This window comes from Pantherophis guttatus, chromosome 1, assembly GCF_059756535.1.
Source record: "Pantherophis guttatus breed Tessera chromosome 1, ASM5975653v1, whole genome shotgun sequence".
Classification (NCBI taxonomy): Eukaryota; Metazoa; Chordata; class Lepidosauria; order Squamata; family Colubridae; genus Pantherophis; species Pantherophis guttatus.
In genome coordinates this window covers 258,468,950-258,485,091 of record NC_142063.1, presented here as the reverse complement: position 1 = coordinate 258,485,091, position 16,142 = coordinate 258,468,950, and the positions used below count along the sequence as shown (strand labels likewise).

General features: G+C 36.9%; 1 protein-coding gene across 4 annotated transcripts in view; it reads left to right on the top strand.

Moving 5' to 3' along the window:
• AHI1 (Abelson helper integration site 1) overlaps positions 1 to 16,142 on the top strand; it is a 78,527-nt gene that overhangs the window by 28,289 nt on the left and 34,096 nt on the right. For all 4 annotated transcript variants that reach the window (XM_087887207.1, XM_034418860.3, XM_060692245.2 and 1 more), the window contains exon 19: positions 5,261 to 5,336. In XM_087887207.1, the coding sequence (XP_087743333.1) occupies positions 5,261 to 5,336 (76 nt within the window). The remainder of the gene's footprint in view (positions 1 to 5,260; positions 5,337 to 16,142) is intronic.

Below are 16,142 nucleotides of genomic sequence, written 5' to 3'. Positions count from 1 at the left end.
CAATTGTTGCAAGAAGACAACTTGCATTGTGCAAACTGAGGGAGGGCTGGATGAAGCTATGGTAGGCATTTCCTGCCTTTACACCAAGGGGGGAAATGGAGCTCTTGAGAAATCTCTCCAGGTGTGCCTTGACAAATTGTCCAAGGTGGTGACTATAGCTGCACTGCTTTGAGTCCCATTTACATAGGAGAAAACAAGCTCTCATAGCAACCACTGCTTCCAAGTTCAGAAAACAAGCTGGCAAATTTGGCTGGGTTTCTGATGGCTTTCTCTGGTAGAATTAGTGCATAGTTTTTCTCCTGGAGGTAAATGTAAAATGTTCAAAGCCCATTAGAAAAATTTTCAAGCCATACTTGCCAGTGAAATGTTTCCTTGAAACATTTGGCTTGGCCTTTTGCTCATTATACTGTGGAGAATAAGCGATATAAGATAATAGCAAGTGATAAGTCTGTACATAGGGTCAAAGTACAACTTTGCCTGGATAATATTGTAAAGGTCTATTTTTCTACCTGAGGGGAGGGTTGCATGTAAAACCACTCCGGTACGAAACAAAAGAGATTGCAGACTTGCTTAGAGCTAATCATTGCCTGCTGCACACTGTGACAAAACTGTAATTTGAAGGATTAACTTTATTCACAAAGGCACAAAACTCCAGAAAGGACAAATTACAGTGCTGACTTTCCCAGCCTAATTTGACTTGCAACCCTGTATGAAAATTTTTATTCTTCTAATTGTAAAGGTCACAGCCCTGTAGAAGTATTATCAGGAACAAATCAGCAAAATTGTTCTTAGCTTGTTGGAACCTGAATTTACCTGGATTCTCTTTTATTTTTGGGTGGCGTACACTTTTTTTTTTTAACATGAAAATTAGGCTCACCGAAAAGAAGTATTTGCATAATTCCCATAGATTATAAAGCAAATGCAAAACAGCTCTGTTTAAACTTGGCATAAATGTGTAGGCTTTTCTATCTCTTTAAACACACACACACACAATACTTTTTGTACTTATAATTCTACTCCACTCGGGCCTTGTATTATACTATCCAAGATAGAACTGTGGTTTTTATGTTAAGCAAGCAAAGTGTTGTGAAAAGAATTAGTTGATTGGTGTTAGTTATCTTAGCCAACCTTTTCTTGTTGTTGAAAAGGTGTTTAGCAATTTCTTCCCACAGCCTGCATTTCAGAAATTATTGCTTCACAGTAATTGTTCCATAGGTCCTATTATATGCTGGCATGTTCACTTAAAACATAGGAAAGTAGAGGTCAGTCAACTTTTAGAGACAGCATTGGAAGACTGGTCTCAAGTTACATCTCACTGTTGAACATTCTATATATGTTTACATTATATACCTATCTGATATTGCACATTCTTTAATAAACAGCCTGACCCCTGACGGTAAAGGGTGCAGGGTTCATGCAAGCCACTTCTGCTCATGAACAGGCAGCGGAGGTGAGGGTTTTTTTGCTATTTTTCTTCTCAGTTGTCTGCTCCTTCTCTGTTGCATGTTCACAGAAATCACATTTTCAGGAGTATTCTTTAAATAAACTGCAAATTAAGGATAATCAGGCCTATTCGTTCCATATGAAAACTACTCCTGTGTTGATAGAATACTTCCATGAAAGTGAATGGTGCAGCCGCAAACACTAGGCTAGAGTTAGAGCTTATCGTGGACAAAGAAGCAAGCTAATTAATGCAGTTTGGATTTGCTTCTGTTGAGCCCCAGGAATGGCTAAACAAAATTAAATAATCCTCACCATTCATTAACTTGGAATTGTGTGCAACCCGAAATCACTTCTAACAAGCATTTGAAATCCAGATATGTTTTTGACTTCCACTGCCCCAATTAGCGCGTAGCACTAAACAAAGCACTTTTTAAGAGCTTTACTGCTTAATAGTGCTTGATGGCAGGAGGAGGTAAGTGTAAGCGATGTAGTAGAAGCTACAGCGTGCACCAATGAATCTAATGCATTTCATTTGGATTGTGAAGAGAAGGCTTTAAAAGAATATGTTGTCGATGTATTCATTTAGCATGAGCGCGCAAAAGAATCCTATTAAATGAAGCACAGCTCTGCCAGCTTTTCATGCATTCAATAGGACTGTTATTGCGTATTTTAAGAAGCTAGTTTTAATATTTTCAACGCTATAGGTAATCCTCATTCAACAACTGCCTTGCACTGCGGCCGCTTGCAGTTACAATGGTAATGAAAAAATAACTAACCATTCCTTGCATTTACAACCTTTGCGAGCCTATAAAGCAAAGGAAAGCGGAAGTAAAATCATGATGTTTCAGCAGTTGCTTTGCTTAATGACTAAGTTGCCTGTTCCAATTTTGGTCACTAAACGAGGACTACCTGTACCCAATAAAAGAATTATATGTTTCTTCTAATAACCATTCTTTTATCTAATAATAGCAGCATGGATTTCCTTTTTTGATCGCGCTCATATGATTTAATTGTTTACATAATCCTTAAAAAAACCCACTTTCCCCTACAGTGGGGACAACGCATGTGGGCCGAAATTAGAAAGTAGTATTTTGCCTAAGAGTCTGTAGAGATTCTCAGTCATCCAGATCATGGCTGTCCCAAAGGTGTTTTTTCAGGAGGCAAACTGGACTTTCTTGGTTTTTTTCTTTTGAAGACGTTTTGCTTTTCATCCAAGAAGCTTCTTCAGCTCTGACTGGATGGTGGGGAATGGAAGGATTTAGATTCCTTGCAGACAGCTGGTCATTTTCATCCTTTTAGAGGGTCGTTGAAGCACTTGGAGGTTTATCTGACTAAAGGAACCAGGAACACTACTCAGGTGACCCTTAGGACACAGCTAAACCTCCAAGTGTTTCAATGACCCTCTAAAAGGATGAAAATGACCAGCTGCCTACAAGGAATCTAAATCCTTCCATTCCCCACCATCCAGTCAGAACTGAAGAAGCTTCTTGGATGAGAAGCGAAACGTCTTCAAAGAAAAAACAAAGTCCAGTTGCCTCCTGAAAAAGCTTCTTTGGGATATACTTTGCCTAAGGCTGCAAAGCAGCATGCGGTTTGGAGTGGGGGTACTTCTGGTTTGTAGCTTAGCATCTAAAAGTTAGCTTGCAAATAAAAGAGTTCTCAACAATAGATTTGCTTTATTATATCAGTGCAGGGGAGATATCGGTATTAAAGAAGCAGAGCTTAATTCTTTCATGATATATCCCTGCTGCTGCTTCTTCCACCACCATCCCCTTCTTTGAATCAGTTTTACCCTTTATTTATTTTTTTACAATCAGGCTCTCCAATTCTGGAAATAACTCAGACAATGAGCAGCAGTGCGCTAAGTACAGACAGTCCCTCCATCTGTCAATTCTGACTTCAGAGCTCATTCTCTTGCAGGGTTTTTTTTAAAACCTTGTATTTACCTGTCCTTTTATTACATTTATTTATTTATTGCTCTATAGCTCGTTGTCAATGAGAAAGGATTTATCCATATGCTGATATAAAGGAAAAAAGAAAAAGAAAAAATATTGTTGCTGAATTCCTACATGGCTAAATCTTTAGGTTTTTTTTTTTTTTTTGAAGTGTTATGCCCTTGTTAGAAAAGTTTAAAAAAAAAAACCTACCCAAGATTATTAAACCACTTAGTTGGAATAGTTGTCACAGGTCAGGAAAGAAGCAGATCAAAAGATTTTGGGATACTTTCAATTAATAGTTTTAATTCAGAGAAATCTGATGAAATAAGCCCAAAGGGGGAGAGGGGGTTCCAGTCCAAACCTGCTTTGATATGTTGAGTAATAAATTATGAAAGCTGGCCAAATAAGCCTTGGAGATTTAACTGCTGGCGACAATTCACTTCAGGTTTTGGAGGTTATCTTCAGATCTGATTTTCTGTTCAGAGCGCATTCATATTCACTTTCATAGAGCCTAGGTAAAAGAAAAAAAAAGCTAATCATTCAAAATAAATGCTAAATTTTAGTTACCATATTAGTATACCTAACTTTTTTTTTAATTCCATGTATTCATTTATATTACGTAGTTTATATTGGTTTAATATGTTAAGCTTTGTCCTTGTTGATGATTATGTAATTGAATGAAATGAAAACTAAAATGCTGAAAGTACTTTTAAGTGTATGTAAATCCTTGCTATAAAAAACAAACAGAAACACCAGGAGAAAACATGAAATAATATATGACATTTTCTACATCATCTGCTACATAAGAATTTTTCTGATGAATAAGAAATATTCCAAATACAATATTACATTAGTTTCCTTCTTTAATGCCCTGAAAATAATAATTTTCCTAATTCCTAATTATTACCAACATTATTTACAACTTCAATTTGTGTTAGTAAACAAATGCCTTCATCCTTTTCTGCTTCTAAATAATTTTTTTAACTGTCTTTTGAAAATAAATTGCTTTCTTGGGCCTTAACTCATAACTTGGATTCATAGATTTGAGTTCCTCCTCACTTCATATGCACTAAATGTATGGGAAAGAGGATTGAAAAAACCGACAGCCAACTATTTTTGGGAAATTATACTTGAAATAGAATCACAAAGAGTTACGAACTTCCCATATATAAATTGTATGGTGGTATCTGCGTCTCCGTTTTAAGATGGAGTTTTTATACATTTGTTCATTGTCAAAGCATTAGACAGTATGCCCCCAAGGCTATTCTGAAAGAAGTTACTTAGAAATCAGTCATTTTGATAAAGTAGGGAGATTGTATTCTTTAACTCTAAGGTTACGGACTGGTGAACTCAAGTTTTTTAATGTTGAGCTGTTAGAGTATATTTCTGCTGCAGCTTCCTGCAGAGAGATCATGGCTTTGAACTTCTTAATTTTTTTCCTCTGATATCTCTTGAAGGACTTGGGCATGACAATCAAAATTGTTGAGGCTGAGGAAGTAAAAAAAAGTAAAATTGTCAAGCTATGTCAGATAAACAGTACAATTTATGTAATAATCCAGAGGGTTTTTCAATTTTGAGAAATAGAAAATGGCATATACCTTGTAGGTTTGGAGACCACAATATTGACGCAATAGTTAAAAAGAATGCCAAAAGGAAGTATTAATGCATCCTTTTAGAAAAAAAAAATGGAGGCAGTTATATTTCATAACGTATTGGTATTTCAACTTTTTTTTAAAAAAAAACTATATTTCTTTTCAAACTGTTTTTAGTTCTTCAAAATTGAATTGCTGTTATACTAATACAACAATTACTTTTAGAATTGGTAATGCTTTGCAGTTTAGCTCTTGTATCTCAGTTATATTTCAATTTTTCTTTTGCAGGCCAGTTCCAGTCCAATGCTTCCTAGCCAATCTCTGCTACCACCACACTCCAGATTAAGACTGACCAACAATCTAGGTATATAAATGGTTCTGCCATATCCTCTTCTTTCTATAGTGGTAATGTATATTATACTGTGGTTATTAATGTAATTTTGAGGAGTTCTGTGATCATATAAAATGACCTTCCTTGTTCAGTGACTGATCTTTTTGTGTGAATAATATTTACTCTAATATATATTTACTCAATGCATTTAGGGCTAACACTGATACAGAGATGAATGACAGACAACTGGAATCAAACTTGAGTAGCAGTTGTTCGAAACATAAGAAAAATTAAGCAAAGCAAATTTTGTCTAACCCATATTGCTACTTAGTAAGCACTTCGATCATTCATCCATGTACCATAGATTGTTACGGTACAACCTAGGTTCAAACTCTGAAAGGAAAATATATTCTGACTGATGCTACCTATAATGTAATTTTTTAAAAAAATTCCTTGTTACAGAGAACTGTGGGGGTCATAGCAGTCCCACAACTGGGACAAGCAGATAAGATGCTTGTGTTAGATCAGTTCTGCACAAAAGTTGATTCAGAATCCAAGGCAGTACTTAAAAACAAAGCCCAAATTGGTTTAAACAGAATATGGACATCCTACTTCATCTGACAGCTTGATCCAACGCAAGATTAATGGTTCACATTAGTTTAGTGGGGGAGAAACACGAATGGTTGTCATTTTTTTCCCCCATAATAGGACAGGTTTCATGAATTTTAAGCAAAGAGATAAATGCAAAGGTTAAAGAATGTCAGGCTTCCAAGTAGCACCCCCAACCAATGAAGACTCCAAGGCTTGCAGTTCCTCAAAGTTCCATTTTATTGGTGATATCATATTGGCACATCTGGGAAAACCCAAATCTGAAAGCTCCCGGGTTTTCCCCACCCAAAGGAAAGTCAAAATCCCTTCCCCTGCACCCACATGTCCACCATATGGTCCAATCAATCCACCGTCCCAACTGGGATTAATCTCATTTAATCTCTTGGTTTCTTTTTATTAAATTTTCATAACTTCTTTATTAATGAAACAAATGTATTGCGGATACAGATTACAGCATTTCAGGTGGATCGAGATGTTCCTACCCAATTGGTGGTTTTAAAAAGTACCATATTAATGAATTGTTAGAATGCAGGAGGGAAGATAATCTAAACTTCTCAGTCCTCTTCCAGCCATCAGGTTATGGCACTAATCCTATAATGTTCAACAAGTAGGATCACTGCAGTGAGCTAAAAGGCATGCCATATTTCACTGATTTTATGGAGCCCTTCATTGAAATAGGTTTTGATCAGCGTTAATCTTCTTAGAATGTCCCTGTTTGCTATACAGATAGGTTAATGACTACTCATTCAGTGACCGTTCGACATTATGATGGTACTGCAAGAGTAGTACTTATGGCCAGTCCTTTCAGTTCTGGCCATTCCAGCCACTCCATGGTCATGTGATCACAATCTGGGTGCTTGGCAACCAGCTCACACTTAAGAAGACTATTGCAGTGTTCCAGTGTCAGGTGATTATCATTTGTACCTTTCACCTCCACTTTCACAAGCAAAGCGTAAGTCACTTTTTCAGCATCATCATAATTTTGAACTGTTGCTAAACGAATGGTGGTTAAATAAAGAAAACCTGTAATGCTCCATAGATCTACAGTAGTGGCCAAAATTGTGGAAACCTTTTGAGAAAAGTGTATTTTCTAAAACTAGCTAATAACACCACTTTTTTGGGGGGGAGTAGTGCCATAAAATTATATATCAATGGAAAGGTAATTTAATCAAGAATGTAATGCAATAACTTTTATGAAGGATTTGCTATTAGATTAGTATTTACAGTATAAAGAAGAAAAGTGAAACATGTAGAAAAAAATGAGATACACAAAAATTATCACCATAGAAAAAATGAGATATACAAAAATTATCACATCAGATAATACTTAGTAGGATAACATTTAGCATGAATTATGGCCTTACAACACCTTCCCATGGAGTGAGCCAAATCTTTTAGTTCTGCAGCTGTTATAATGTGAAACCAAGATTGAATGATTGCTTCTATTAATTGGGTTTTATTGCTGGGTCGCTTCTGACTAACAAGGCTCCATAGATTTTCAATTGGGTTAAGGTCTGGACTATTCCCAGGTCATTCCATCAGTAGAATATGATTATCTTGAAACTCCCCCCAAAAGTGGTGTTATTAGCCATCAAACTTCAAAAATTCACTTTCCCAAAAGGTTTCCACAATTTTGGCCACTACTGTACAGTACTACAGCTCCCATCTCCACCTTCGTTCTGTGGAACTCACTTGGAAGGTGTCAGCTTGAAGAAAGCTGCACTAAGAAAAGTTTCCCTCTTTTGGTCCCATCTTTGCATTCTCCCTATCTTTTGATTTATTTATCTTACACTTGGGCCCATACATCTCTATCCCAGGCAGTTTCAGTGTGTTGTGGCATTATTTATTTGAGTTTTTTATCCCGCCTTTATTGCTTTATAAATAACACAAGACAGCAAACATACATAATACTTCTTCCTTCTATTATCCTCAGAACAACAACCCTATAAGGTGGGTTGGGCTGAGAGAAAGAGAGAGTGACTGGTCACACAGCTGATTTTCATACCTAAAGTGGGATTAGAAATCACAGTCTCCTGGTTTCTAGCCCACTAAGGAAAGAAAGGCGAATCAAATAAAGAAAATTGCTAAAATAAAATTCTAGAAACGAAACCTGAATCTAAAATCCCCATAAAAGGCACTATGCCTGGGGTCTGTTAAAAATAAAATCATGTCTCCACAGCTCTCTGAATCTTGATTGATTAATGATGTGCCATTGTAGATTTTACAAGTGCAGTGTGTTAATAATTTCTAATTCTTCGTAGTAAATAAATTATTCCATATGTTTTAGATATTATTGAAAGAACTTCAGTTTGCAGCGGTGACCTTAAACTGTGCATTTTATTGACCAGATTAATATCAGTTCTTTTAAAAAACAAAATTGTTATTTTAGAAAATGAAACAAAAAAAATGCAAACCATCTTAGTGTGGAATTTTAGAATAAGGTAAATGTAAAGGTTCCCCACGCACATATGTGCTAGTTGTTCCCGACTCTAGAGGACAGTGCTCATCTCCGTTTCAAAGCCAAAGAGCCAGCGCTGTCCATGTCTCCGTGGTCATGTGGCCAGCATGACTCAATGCCAAAGGCGCATGGAACGCTGTTATCTTCCCACCAGTGGTGGTCCCTATTTTTCTACTTGCATTTTTTACGTGCTTTCGAACTGCTAGGTTGGCAGAAGCTGGGACAAGTAACGGGAGCTCACCCCATTATGTGGCACTAGGGATTTGAACCACTGAACTGTCAACCTTTTGATTGACAAGCTCAGTGTCTTAGCCACTGAGCCACTGCGTCCCATAATTTTAGAATAACCAATGTAAAATATTAGCAAAAGGAACAGCATAGTCTCATCAAAGTTCCCATGAGAACATTCATAACATTTAGGTGACAATGGAACTTCTGTTTATCTCTTGGATTCATTGCTGTCAGATAATAATCTAAAATAGTGCCACTGAACTACACTGTCTATACTGGAAGGATGGTTTTGTGTTCATACTTTCCCTCCATTTTGCTAAGGGACTGAAGGAGGAGTGGCTTAGCCACTCTATAAATATGACCCCCTTTACTCACACACACAGCAGAAGGTGAACAGGAAAAAAGGAGAGAAAGAGAGAAGAAAGGATTATGCTCTAGGCACATCTACCTAAAAAAATAAATAAAGACCAAGAGACAATGTTCTGTGATTTAAAATGTAAATAGTTTATTGATTTTAAATAAAGTTTTTCTTGATAAAAGAAATCTGGCTTAATTGTAGCTGCTGGGACATTCGAAGATCTTATTGACCTCTACAGCTTAAACTAAAAACTTTTATAACAATTGCTATGATTCCTTTGCTATAAGAATATAATTTTTAGAGAGATGTAGGAAAAGATTTTGTATATCTGTCACAATTAGCTGTGGCAAAATTGTGACAACCTAAGTTTTTTTTTCTAAGATAGTTTTCTTCAGCCTTGTGCCTCCACAAGGCCAAGTGGGATTTGGGAAGTTGGAACCCATCAGAAGGAAATCAATATTGAGGAAGTTGCTTTATTCCATTCCAAAAAATAAGTAGTAGATATATATTTGGTTTTCTTCCATTAATTTGTAAACTTTGTTTACTTTGTAAACCATGTACAAAGTGAATTGGAAGTGACAAGTAACCAGAATGTACACGTTAGTGCCATATGCTTGTTAAAAATGACATTACAATATAACTTCTTTTTTCCCCAGCAATAAATAATAAAGGACTGTATGTCTATCAGCCTACCAACATGTGAGCATTACTTGCTGTAATGCCAAACTTTGACAACAGTTGAGTGTGATGAAATATAATATTTAATAATAGCTAGAGAACAAGAGGGACACGGTGGCTCAGTGGCTAAGACGCTGAGCTTGTCAGATCGAAAGGTTGGCAGTTCAGCGGTTCGAATCCCTAGTGCCGTGTAACGAGGTGTGCTGTTACTTGCCCCAGCTTCTGCCAACCTAGCAGTTCAAAAACACGTAAAAAATGCAAGTAGAAAAATAGGGACCACCTTTGGTGGGAAGGTAACAGTGTTCATGCGCCTTTGGCATTCAGTTATGCCGGCCACATGACCACCGAGACATCTTCGGACAGTGTTGGCTTTTCAGCTTTGAAACGGAGATGAGCACCACCCCCTAAAGTCAGGAACGACTAGCACTTATGTGTGAGGGGAACCTTTACCTTTATCTTTTTAGAGAACAATTCGCTCAGCATTTTTGGATTGAAGGTGCAAAACATTGGATTTTTACCACGTGGGGCTTGGTAAAATATTACATACCTATTCACTTTGTGATTTACAAAGAGTAGACAAGTTCATCTGAGCCCTCAAAATTTGTCTTAAAAATTAATCCACAATTACAGCGTTAAACCCACTCTTACGACACAATAGCTTAATTGTAGTTAAAAAGCAGAGGGGCCTACTCAATCCTTTTCCTGTAGTTCCTGGAACCCCAGAGATAACATTGCTAAATAATGGAAAAGTGGTTTTCTCTTTGGTTTTTACCAAAACCAATAAATAATAGTTAAATATTTTCAGAAATCTGCCATGAATCCCAAAAAGAAAAGGCTCAAGAACTGCAATAAAACACATCATAGTGTCAGGGTCATGTCACTACCATTCTTAGCTGAGAAAATATTTTTAAAATGTCATAATACTCTGTCTGTGTGTGTGTCGATAGATAGATAGATAGATAGATAGATAGATAGATAGATAGATAGATAGATAGATAGATAGATAGAACATATACATGTACATATAATGTAATACATATTCTAAAAGAATGGAGCATATAAAAATTGAAGACAATGGTAGGGCTTTGCTTATATACAAGTTGTACTTTCCTATAACTTCAGTATGCATACCTATAAGAATATATATATACATATATACATACATATATATACATACAAACATGCATACCGTGTTTCCCCGAAAATAAAACCCTGTCTTATATTTTTTTGCACCCCGAAATAAGTGCTTGACCTTATTTTCAGGGAGGTCTTATTATTTTGAGGCGCGTGGAGCAAGACGGGGCTCCTCTTGCTGTCTTACCTGATTTCCAGCTCTGTCTCCCTAACCCTAACCAGAGGAAATGGTGGAGACCGGCTGCGCATGCACTTAAATATTTTGGGGAGGGCTTATTATCCGGGGAGGGCTTATTTTCGGGAAAACACGGTACATATATGTATTCACTATACATGTATGTATAGTGAAATTATGGGAAAGTACAACTTGTATATAAGCAAAGCCCTATCATCATTTTCAATTCCTTATATTCTCCATTCTTCTAGAATCTGACAGCCATTTGGTTTTTTTAAAAAGTAGTTAAATAATACATCTAATGCAATCTTTGTTAGCCATTATGAAAAATATCTTGATTAGGTTATAGTGGTATGTTTGCATGAATACGTAGGCATGTTGTGCTGTGCAGAGGATTTGGGAGAAGGAGAGAAAAGATTAATTGAAGAAAAATGTTCTGTGTGAAGCCCTGCCTAGGAAAAAGTGTGTGTTTTTTCCTCTAGTTATTTATTGCATCTGTGTTTTTTTATAAGAATTCCCCAAAATTTATGGGATACTTCAAAAACTGGAGAAAAATGTTGTTTATTTCAACATTAAAGAAAAAAAGGGGAAGAATCCTGAATTAAATCCAAAACCTTGTTTGTGACCATGAAATTTACAATCTTGCAATATTTATGGAGATTTAAAGTTATTTCTGGTGTTAACTAGTGGGAAGGAAAGACTTTTGTAATATGAAAATAATAATAACTTTGTTGTCATTGTACGTGTATACACAGTATTCCCATACAACGAAATTTACTTAACACCCAAAGACCAGGTCCAACACAGATAACAATCCCCAAACACACTCCCACCCACCACAATTCCCCACCCCTAATGTATTCTGGCAAATAAATAATTAAATAAGAGCCAATAATGTATTGGTTAAAATGTTGAGTATGGACTGGCAAGAGCTGGATTATAGTCCCCCCTCAAGAACAGAACTCAAATGGATGACTTTGAGCTAGCACTTTGTGTCAGCCCCATACATCTCACACCATTGTTAAAACTAAAACTAAGGCAAGCCCCTACATAAGCAATCTTTTGCTATCAGAAAAAAACCAGAATATAAATGATATAAATGTTCCTCTTGAGGGAGATGAGTGATAAAGAAAGAGAGAGAGGGAGGAAGAGGGAAGGAAGGAAGGAAGGAAGGAAGGAAAGAAAGAAAGAAAGAAAGAAAGAAAGAAAGAAAGAAAGAAAGAAAAGAAGGAAAGGAAGGAAGGAAAGAAGAAGAAAAGAAAAGAAAAGAAAAGAAAGAAAAGAAAGACTTGATGGTAAACTATTGTACTTACAAGACATGGTTTGAGACACAGGGAAGCATCCTGTATCTAATGGAAAGCTTAATATATCTAGTTTGATTAGTGCCTCCTTACAAAATCAGCTTCAAATTTCTTTAAACCATATTGGTACTGTGATGGAAGAAAGAGACATTGTGACTGTCATAAAGGCAACCTGATTGCCAAGTGTTCAAATTGCAATCATGTGACCTCAGCAAAAGTGTGATAGTCATAACTTTGCCACAACTTTGTGGATGGCTGTATGTTACTCGTAAATTGAGAACTGCCTATATTTAATAGATGGAAGGTGGAGAAAGGCCATCCCATTGGATCTAATGGGACAAAAATAAGTAATTGAAGAAAGGAAACCATAAAAGTAATCTGGTTTCATGTCGTTATATACTTCAGATCCTTTCACTGCTTGTTCTGGCAAACCATTAGCCACATTCTCTGAGAAAGATAAACCAAAGCATTAGAGAATCCTGGCTTATTGGAAATAAGTGTTTTTTATTTATAAGATTCTAAAACCTTTTCATCATTAAAAGCAGATTCCAAAATCAGATTTCTATCGGCATGACTATCATGCAAATTAAGATGATTATTGTATTCAGGATTATTTCAAATCCAGTTATCATGATTCTAGCAGTCTTGTAAAAATATGGAGCAATGTAAAAAATTAGAGCCTGGGACAATTCCCCCTATTTTGGAGAATGTCAAGGAATAACTTAAGCCCCTTAACTTCTTTCCAAAAGCCCTGAATTCTTACTCTGCCCAATTCAGTGATATAATATTGATGAGCGCAACCCAGGTACTCTTTGGAAGCTTTTTTTTTTTTTTAACAAAGGATAGTCCAGATTGCATGGAAGGCAAACCCCTCTCCCGCCATTTTAAAGCCAGCCATTTTAATAAAAGGCAATATCAAGTTTTTGTACATAAGCAGTATGACAGCTGAACAGTTACTTGGCTAAAAGATGTTCAGAGATGAATCAGGATAGGGTAAAGTAATGTACCCTTCAAGTTATCCTTGGGGACCCTTGGGCACCCATAGGACCTATGACAACTGGCTCAGGAATTCTGGGAGTTGAAGTCTACAAGTCATAAAAGGGCCATGGTGCCTCACCCCTGTCCTAGAGGCAGCTGTATGGCATTTCTGATCACAGTATGGAAATGATTTACCACTATTGTCTTCTAGACTGTTTTTCAACTTCCCAATATACTCCAGAGTCCTGGATATTTCCTGCTGGTCTTCCATTCAAGTCCAAACCAGTTTAACCCTTCTTATCTTTTTCCAAGGTCAGCCAAGGTGCTGCTTTATGCTATTTCTAGACCTGCCTTCAGTAAACTAATCACATTAAGATTGTTTTCTCTGTCTGAAAAAAAAAAAAAAACTCTGGAACTGCTTTCATGTTCTTAGGGCTGCTAAGGGAAGTTCAGGTAAACATCCATTCAGAGCTTGCTGCCTAAGGGGAGCTGAATTTGTACCCAAGAAAATGACTGAATCTCGCTTTGTTAAAAGGGCACAAAAAAGTGCTTGAGAAAGGAAAACCCAATGAATGGTGTGATTGCAAAAAAAAAAACAGCAAGAAAGCTGCAAAGTTGTCTACTCATTCTTGCTTTTAAAAACACATCCCAGAACACACAATTCTTGATGGAACTCTCTGTTCAAGATACTGTTGGTTTGGGTTTTTCATGAAAATAACCACAAGTATGACATCACGCTAGGTTTGTATTCTTTGCATTTAAAAGATTGTGCTTCAAAATCTTCCCTTTGATTGATAATTTCTTAAAAGTGACAATACAAATGTCAGAATAGTGTAACTTTTTAAAAATGTTGGCTTGCTTATTGTGTTTACAATGAAATCAAGACAGCACAGATTCCTCCATTAAGTGTTCTTTGTTATAAATTACTCCTAGGCATGTTAATTAAAAATATTTAGCTGAAAAATATAGAAATGCTGAATGCATTAGCTGCAAAACTTTGAAGATTCCAAAGCTTTATCATGAGAAAACTCCTATTTATGTGAAATTGGTATATGTTAGGATAATTACCGCTGTGCCTTTGGGATAAAGGAAGTATTCTCAGCCAAATTATACAAGGGTGTGGATTAAATCAAGCATTACTTTTCTACTTGGCATTGATCTCTGTAGATTGCAAAACCAAGGTATGACGTAGTATTGTGCAAATAACTTGCCAAAATATGTTCCTAGCTTTTTTTTTAATTATACAGAAAATAAGAGGGAGAGGAACCTTAATTCAGCTTTGTAAAAAAGATTTAGTAGAATTCAATTCAGTGGATATTTTAGGACCTTTTAAACAAGGTTACAGTCAAATATGGATTTACATTATGAAATCCTTAAAATAATCAAGAAAAAAATACAGGTTTAGTTTCAAATCAAGTTTCAATTGCACATGTTATGAAGAAGGATGCATTTTAAGTGATTATGCAAAATGATAAAGTATGGAAGTATAATCTAAAAACTTTGTTCATTAGAATTGAGCATTACAATTTTAAAGACGCAGGATAGATTTTTGGATGGATTTCCCAGAACGTTAAAGTTATTTGGTCGGCAAAGTGTTGGTCCTCTGTACACTATGCTTACATGGAATTGTGTTCTATTGAAGTGAATGAGGTTATTTCTGATTACATATGGGGATCAGGATTGGAGAATAAACATCTAAGTGATCGCAAAGTAGTTTCTGGAACCTTGAAATGAAACTTGATGTTTAAATCCACTTTAATACAAATTCTAGCCAAGAATGTTGCACTTCGATGCAGTAGTTTTCTGATTAAAGAAAGTGGCAGGCAAGGTTCAAATCCTAGTAAGATAGTAGTTTTCCACATCTGGTTAGGATCAGATTTTCTCCATTCATGGGAGAATAACTCGTCCTCCTCAGTTGCATGGGTTAACTAATCCAAATTTGATTGGGATGCTTGAGCATGCTGTTACCTCAGGTTGGCCTATTCTCTGATGTGAAGCCATCTAAATATTATAAATATACTTTCTGCTCTGAAGTTCGATAAGACATTATAAGTGCTGAACAGGTCTATAGATTCATGTATTTAGATTTTTTGTTGTTGTTAACTAGATTAAGCAGTGCCTGGAGGCCTGTGGGGGTCTGGATGGGTTATCCCAGACAGACTCAATGCGCCCTCAGTAGATTCTTCTAGACCAGGGGTTGGCAACCTTAAACACTCAAAGAGCCATAAAGGCCCTAACCGGAACCACCCACCCACCCCCACTCCCCGTTCAATTCTGGAGCCAAGCAGAAGTCTGGTTCCCCCACCATAGAGTCTCCTACTAGTGCGGCGTCCTTTTTCTTATACCTATCCTAACTGAAAGCTCTATCAATTGTGGAGCTGACTGGCGACAGGGAGCCGCAGCAGAGGAATGAAAGAGCCACATGTGGCTCCAGAGCCATAGGTTGCTGACCCCTGTTCTAGACTAAAAGAGCAGGTGGCAGTCATGGCTAGGAGGGCCTTTGCACAAGTTCATGTTGTGCAGCAGTTGCACCCTTATTTGGATTAGGAGGCCCTGTATATAATCACTAAGGCCGCAGTCATCTCTCAATTGTACTATTGCAATGCACTCTACATGGGGCTACCCTTGAAGAGTATGTTTGGAAGTTGGTGCAGAATGCAGTGGCGCGGACACTTCTGAAGGTCCGAACATGGCATAGGTAACACTGGTGGTGTGTGAGCTGTATTGGTTACCTGTTTGCTTCTGGTCCAATTCAAGGTGTTGATCATTACCTTTAAAGGCCTTTATGGCATGAGTCCAGGGTATCTGAGGAGCTGTCTCACCCAAATGGGATTATCCTGCTCTACTTGTTCCAGTGGAAGGGCCTTGTTGCAGAGCCTATTAATGATTTTCACCTAGCTTGGGGCCTGATAGGAGT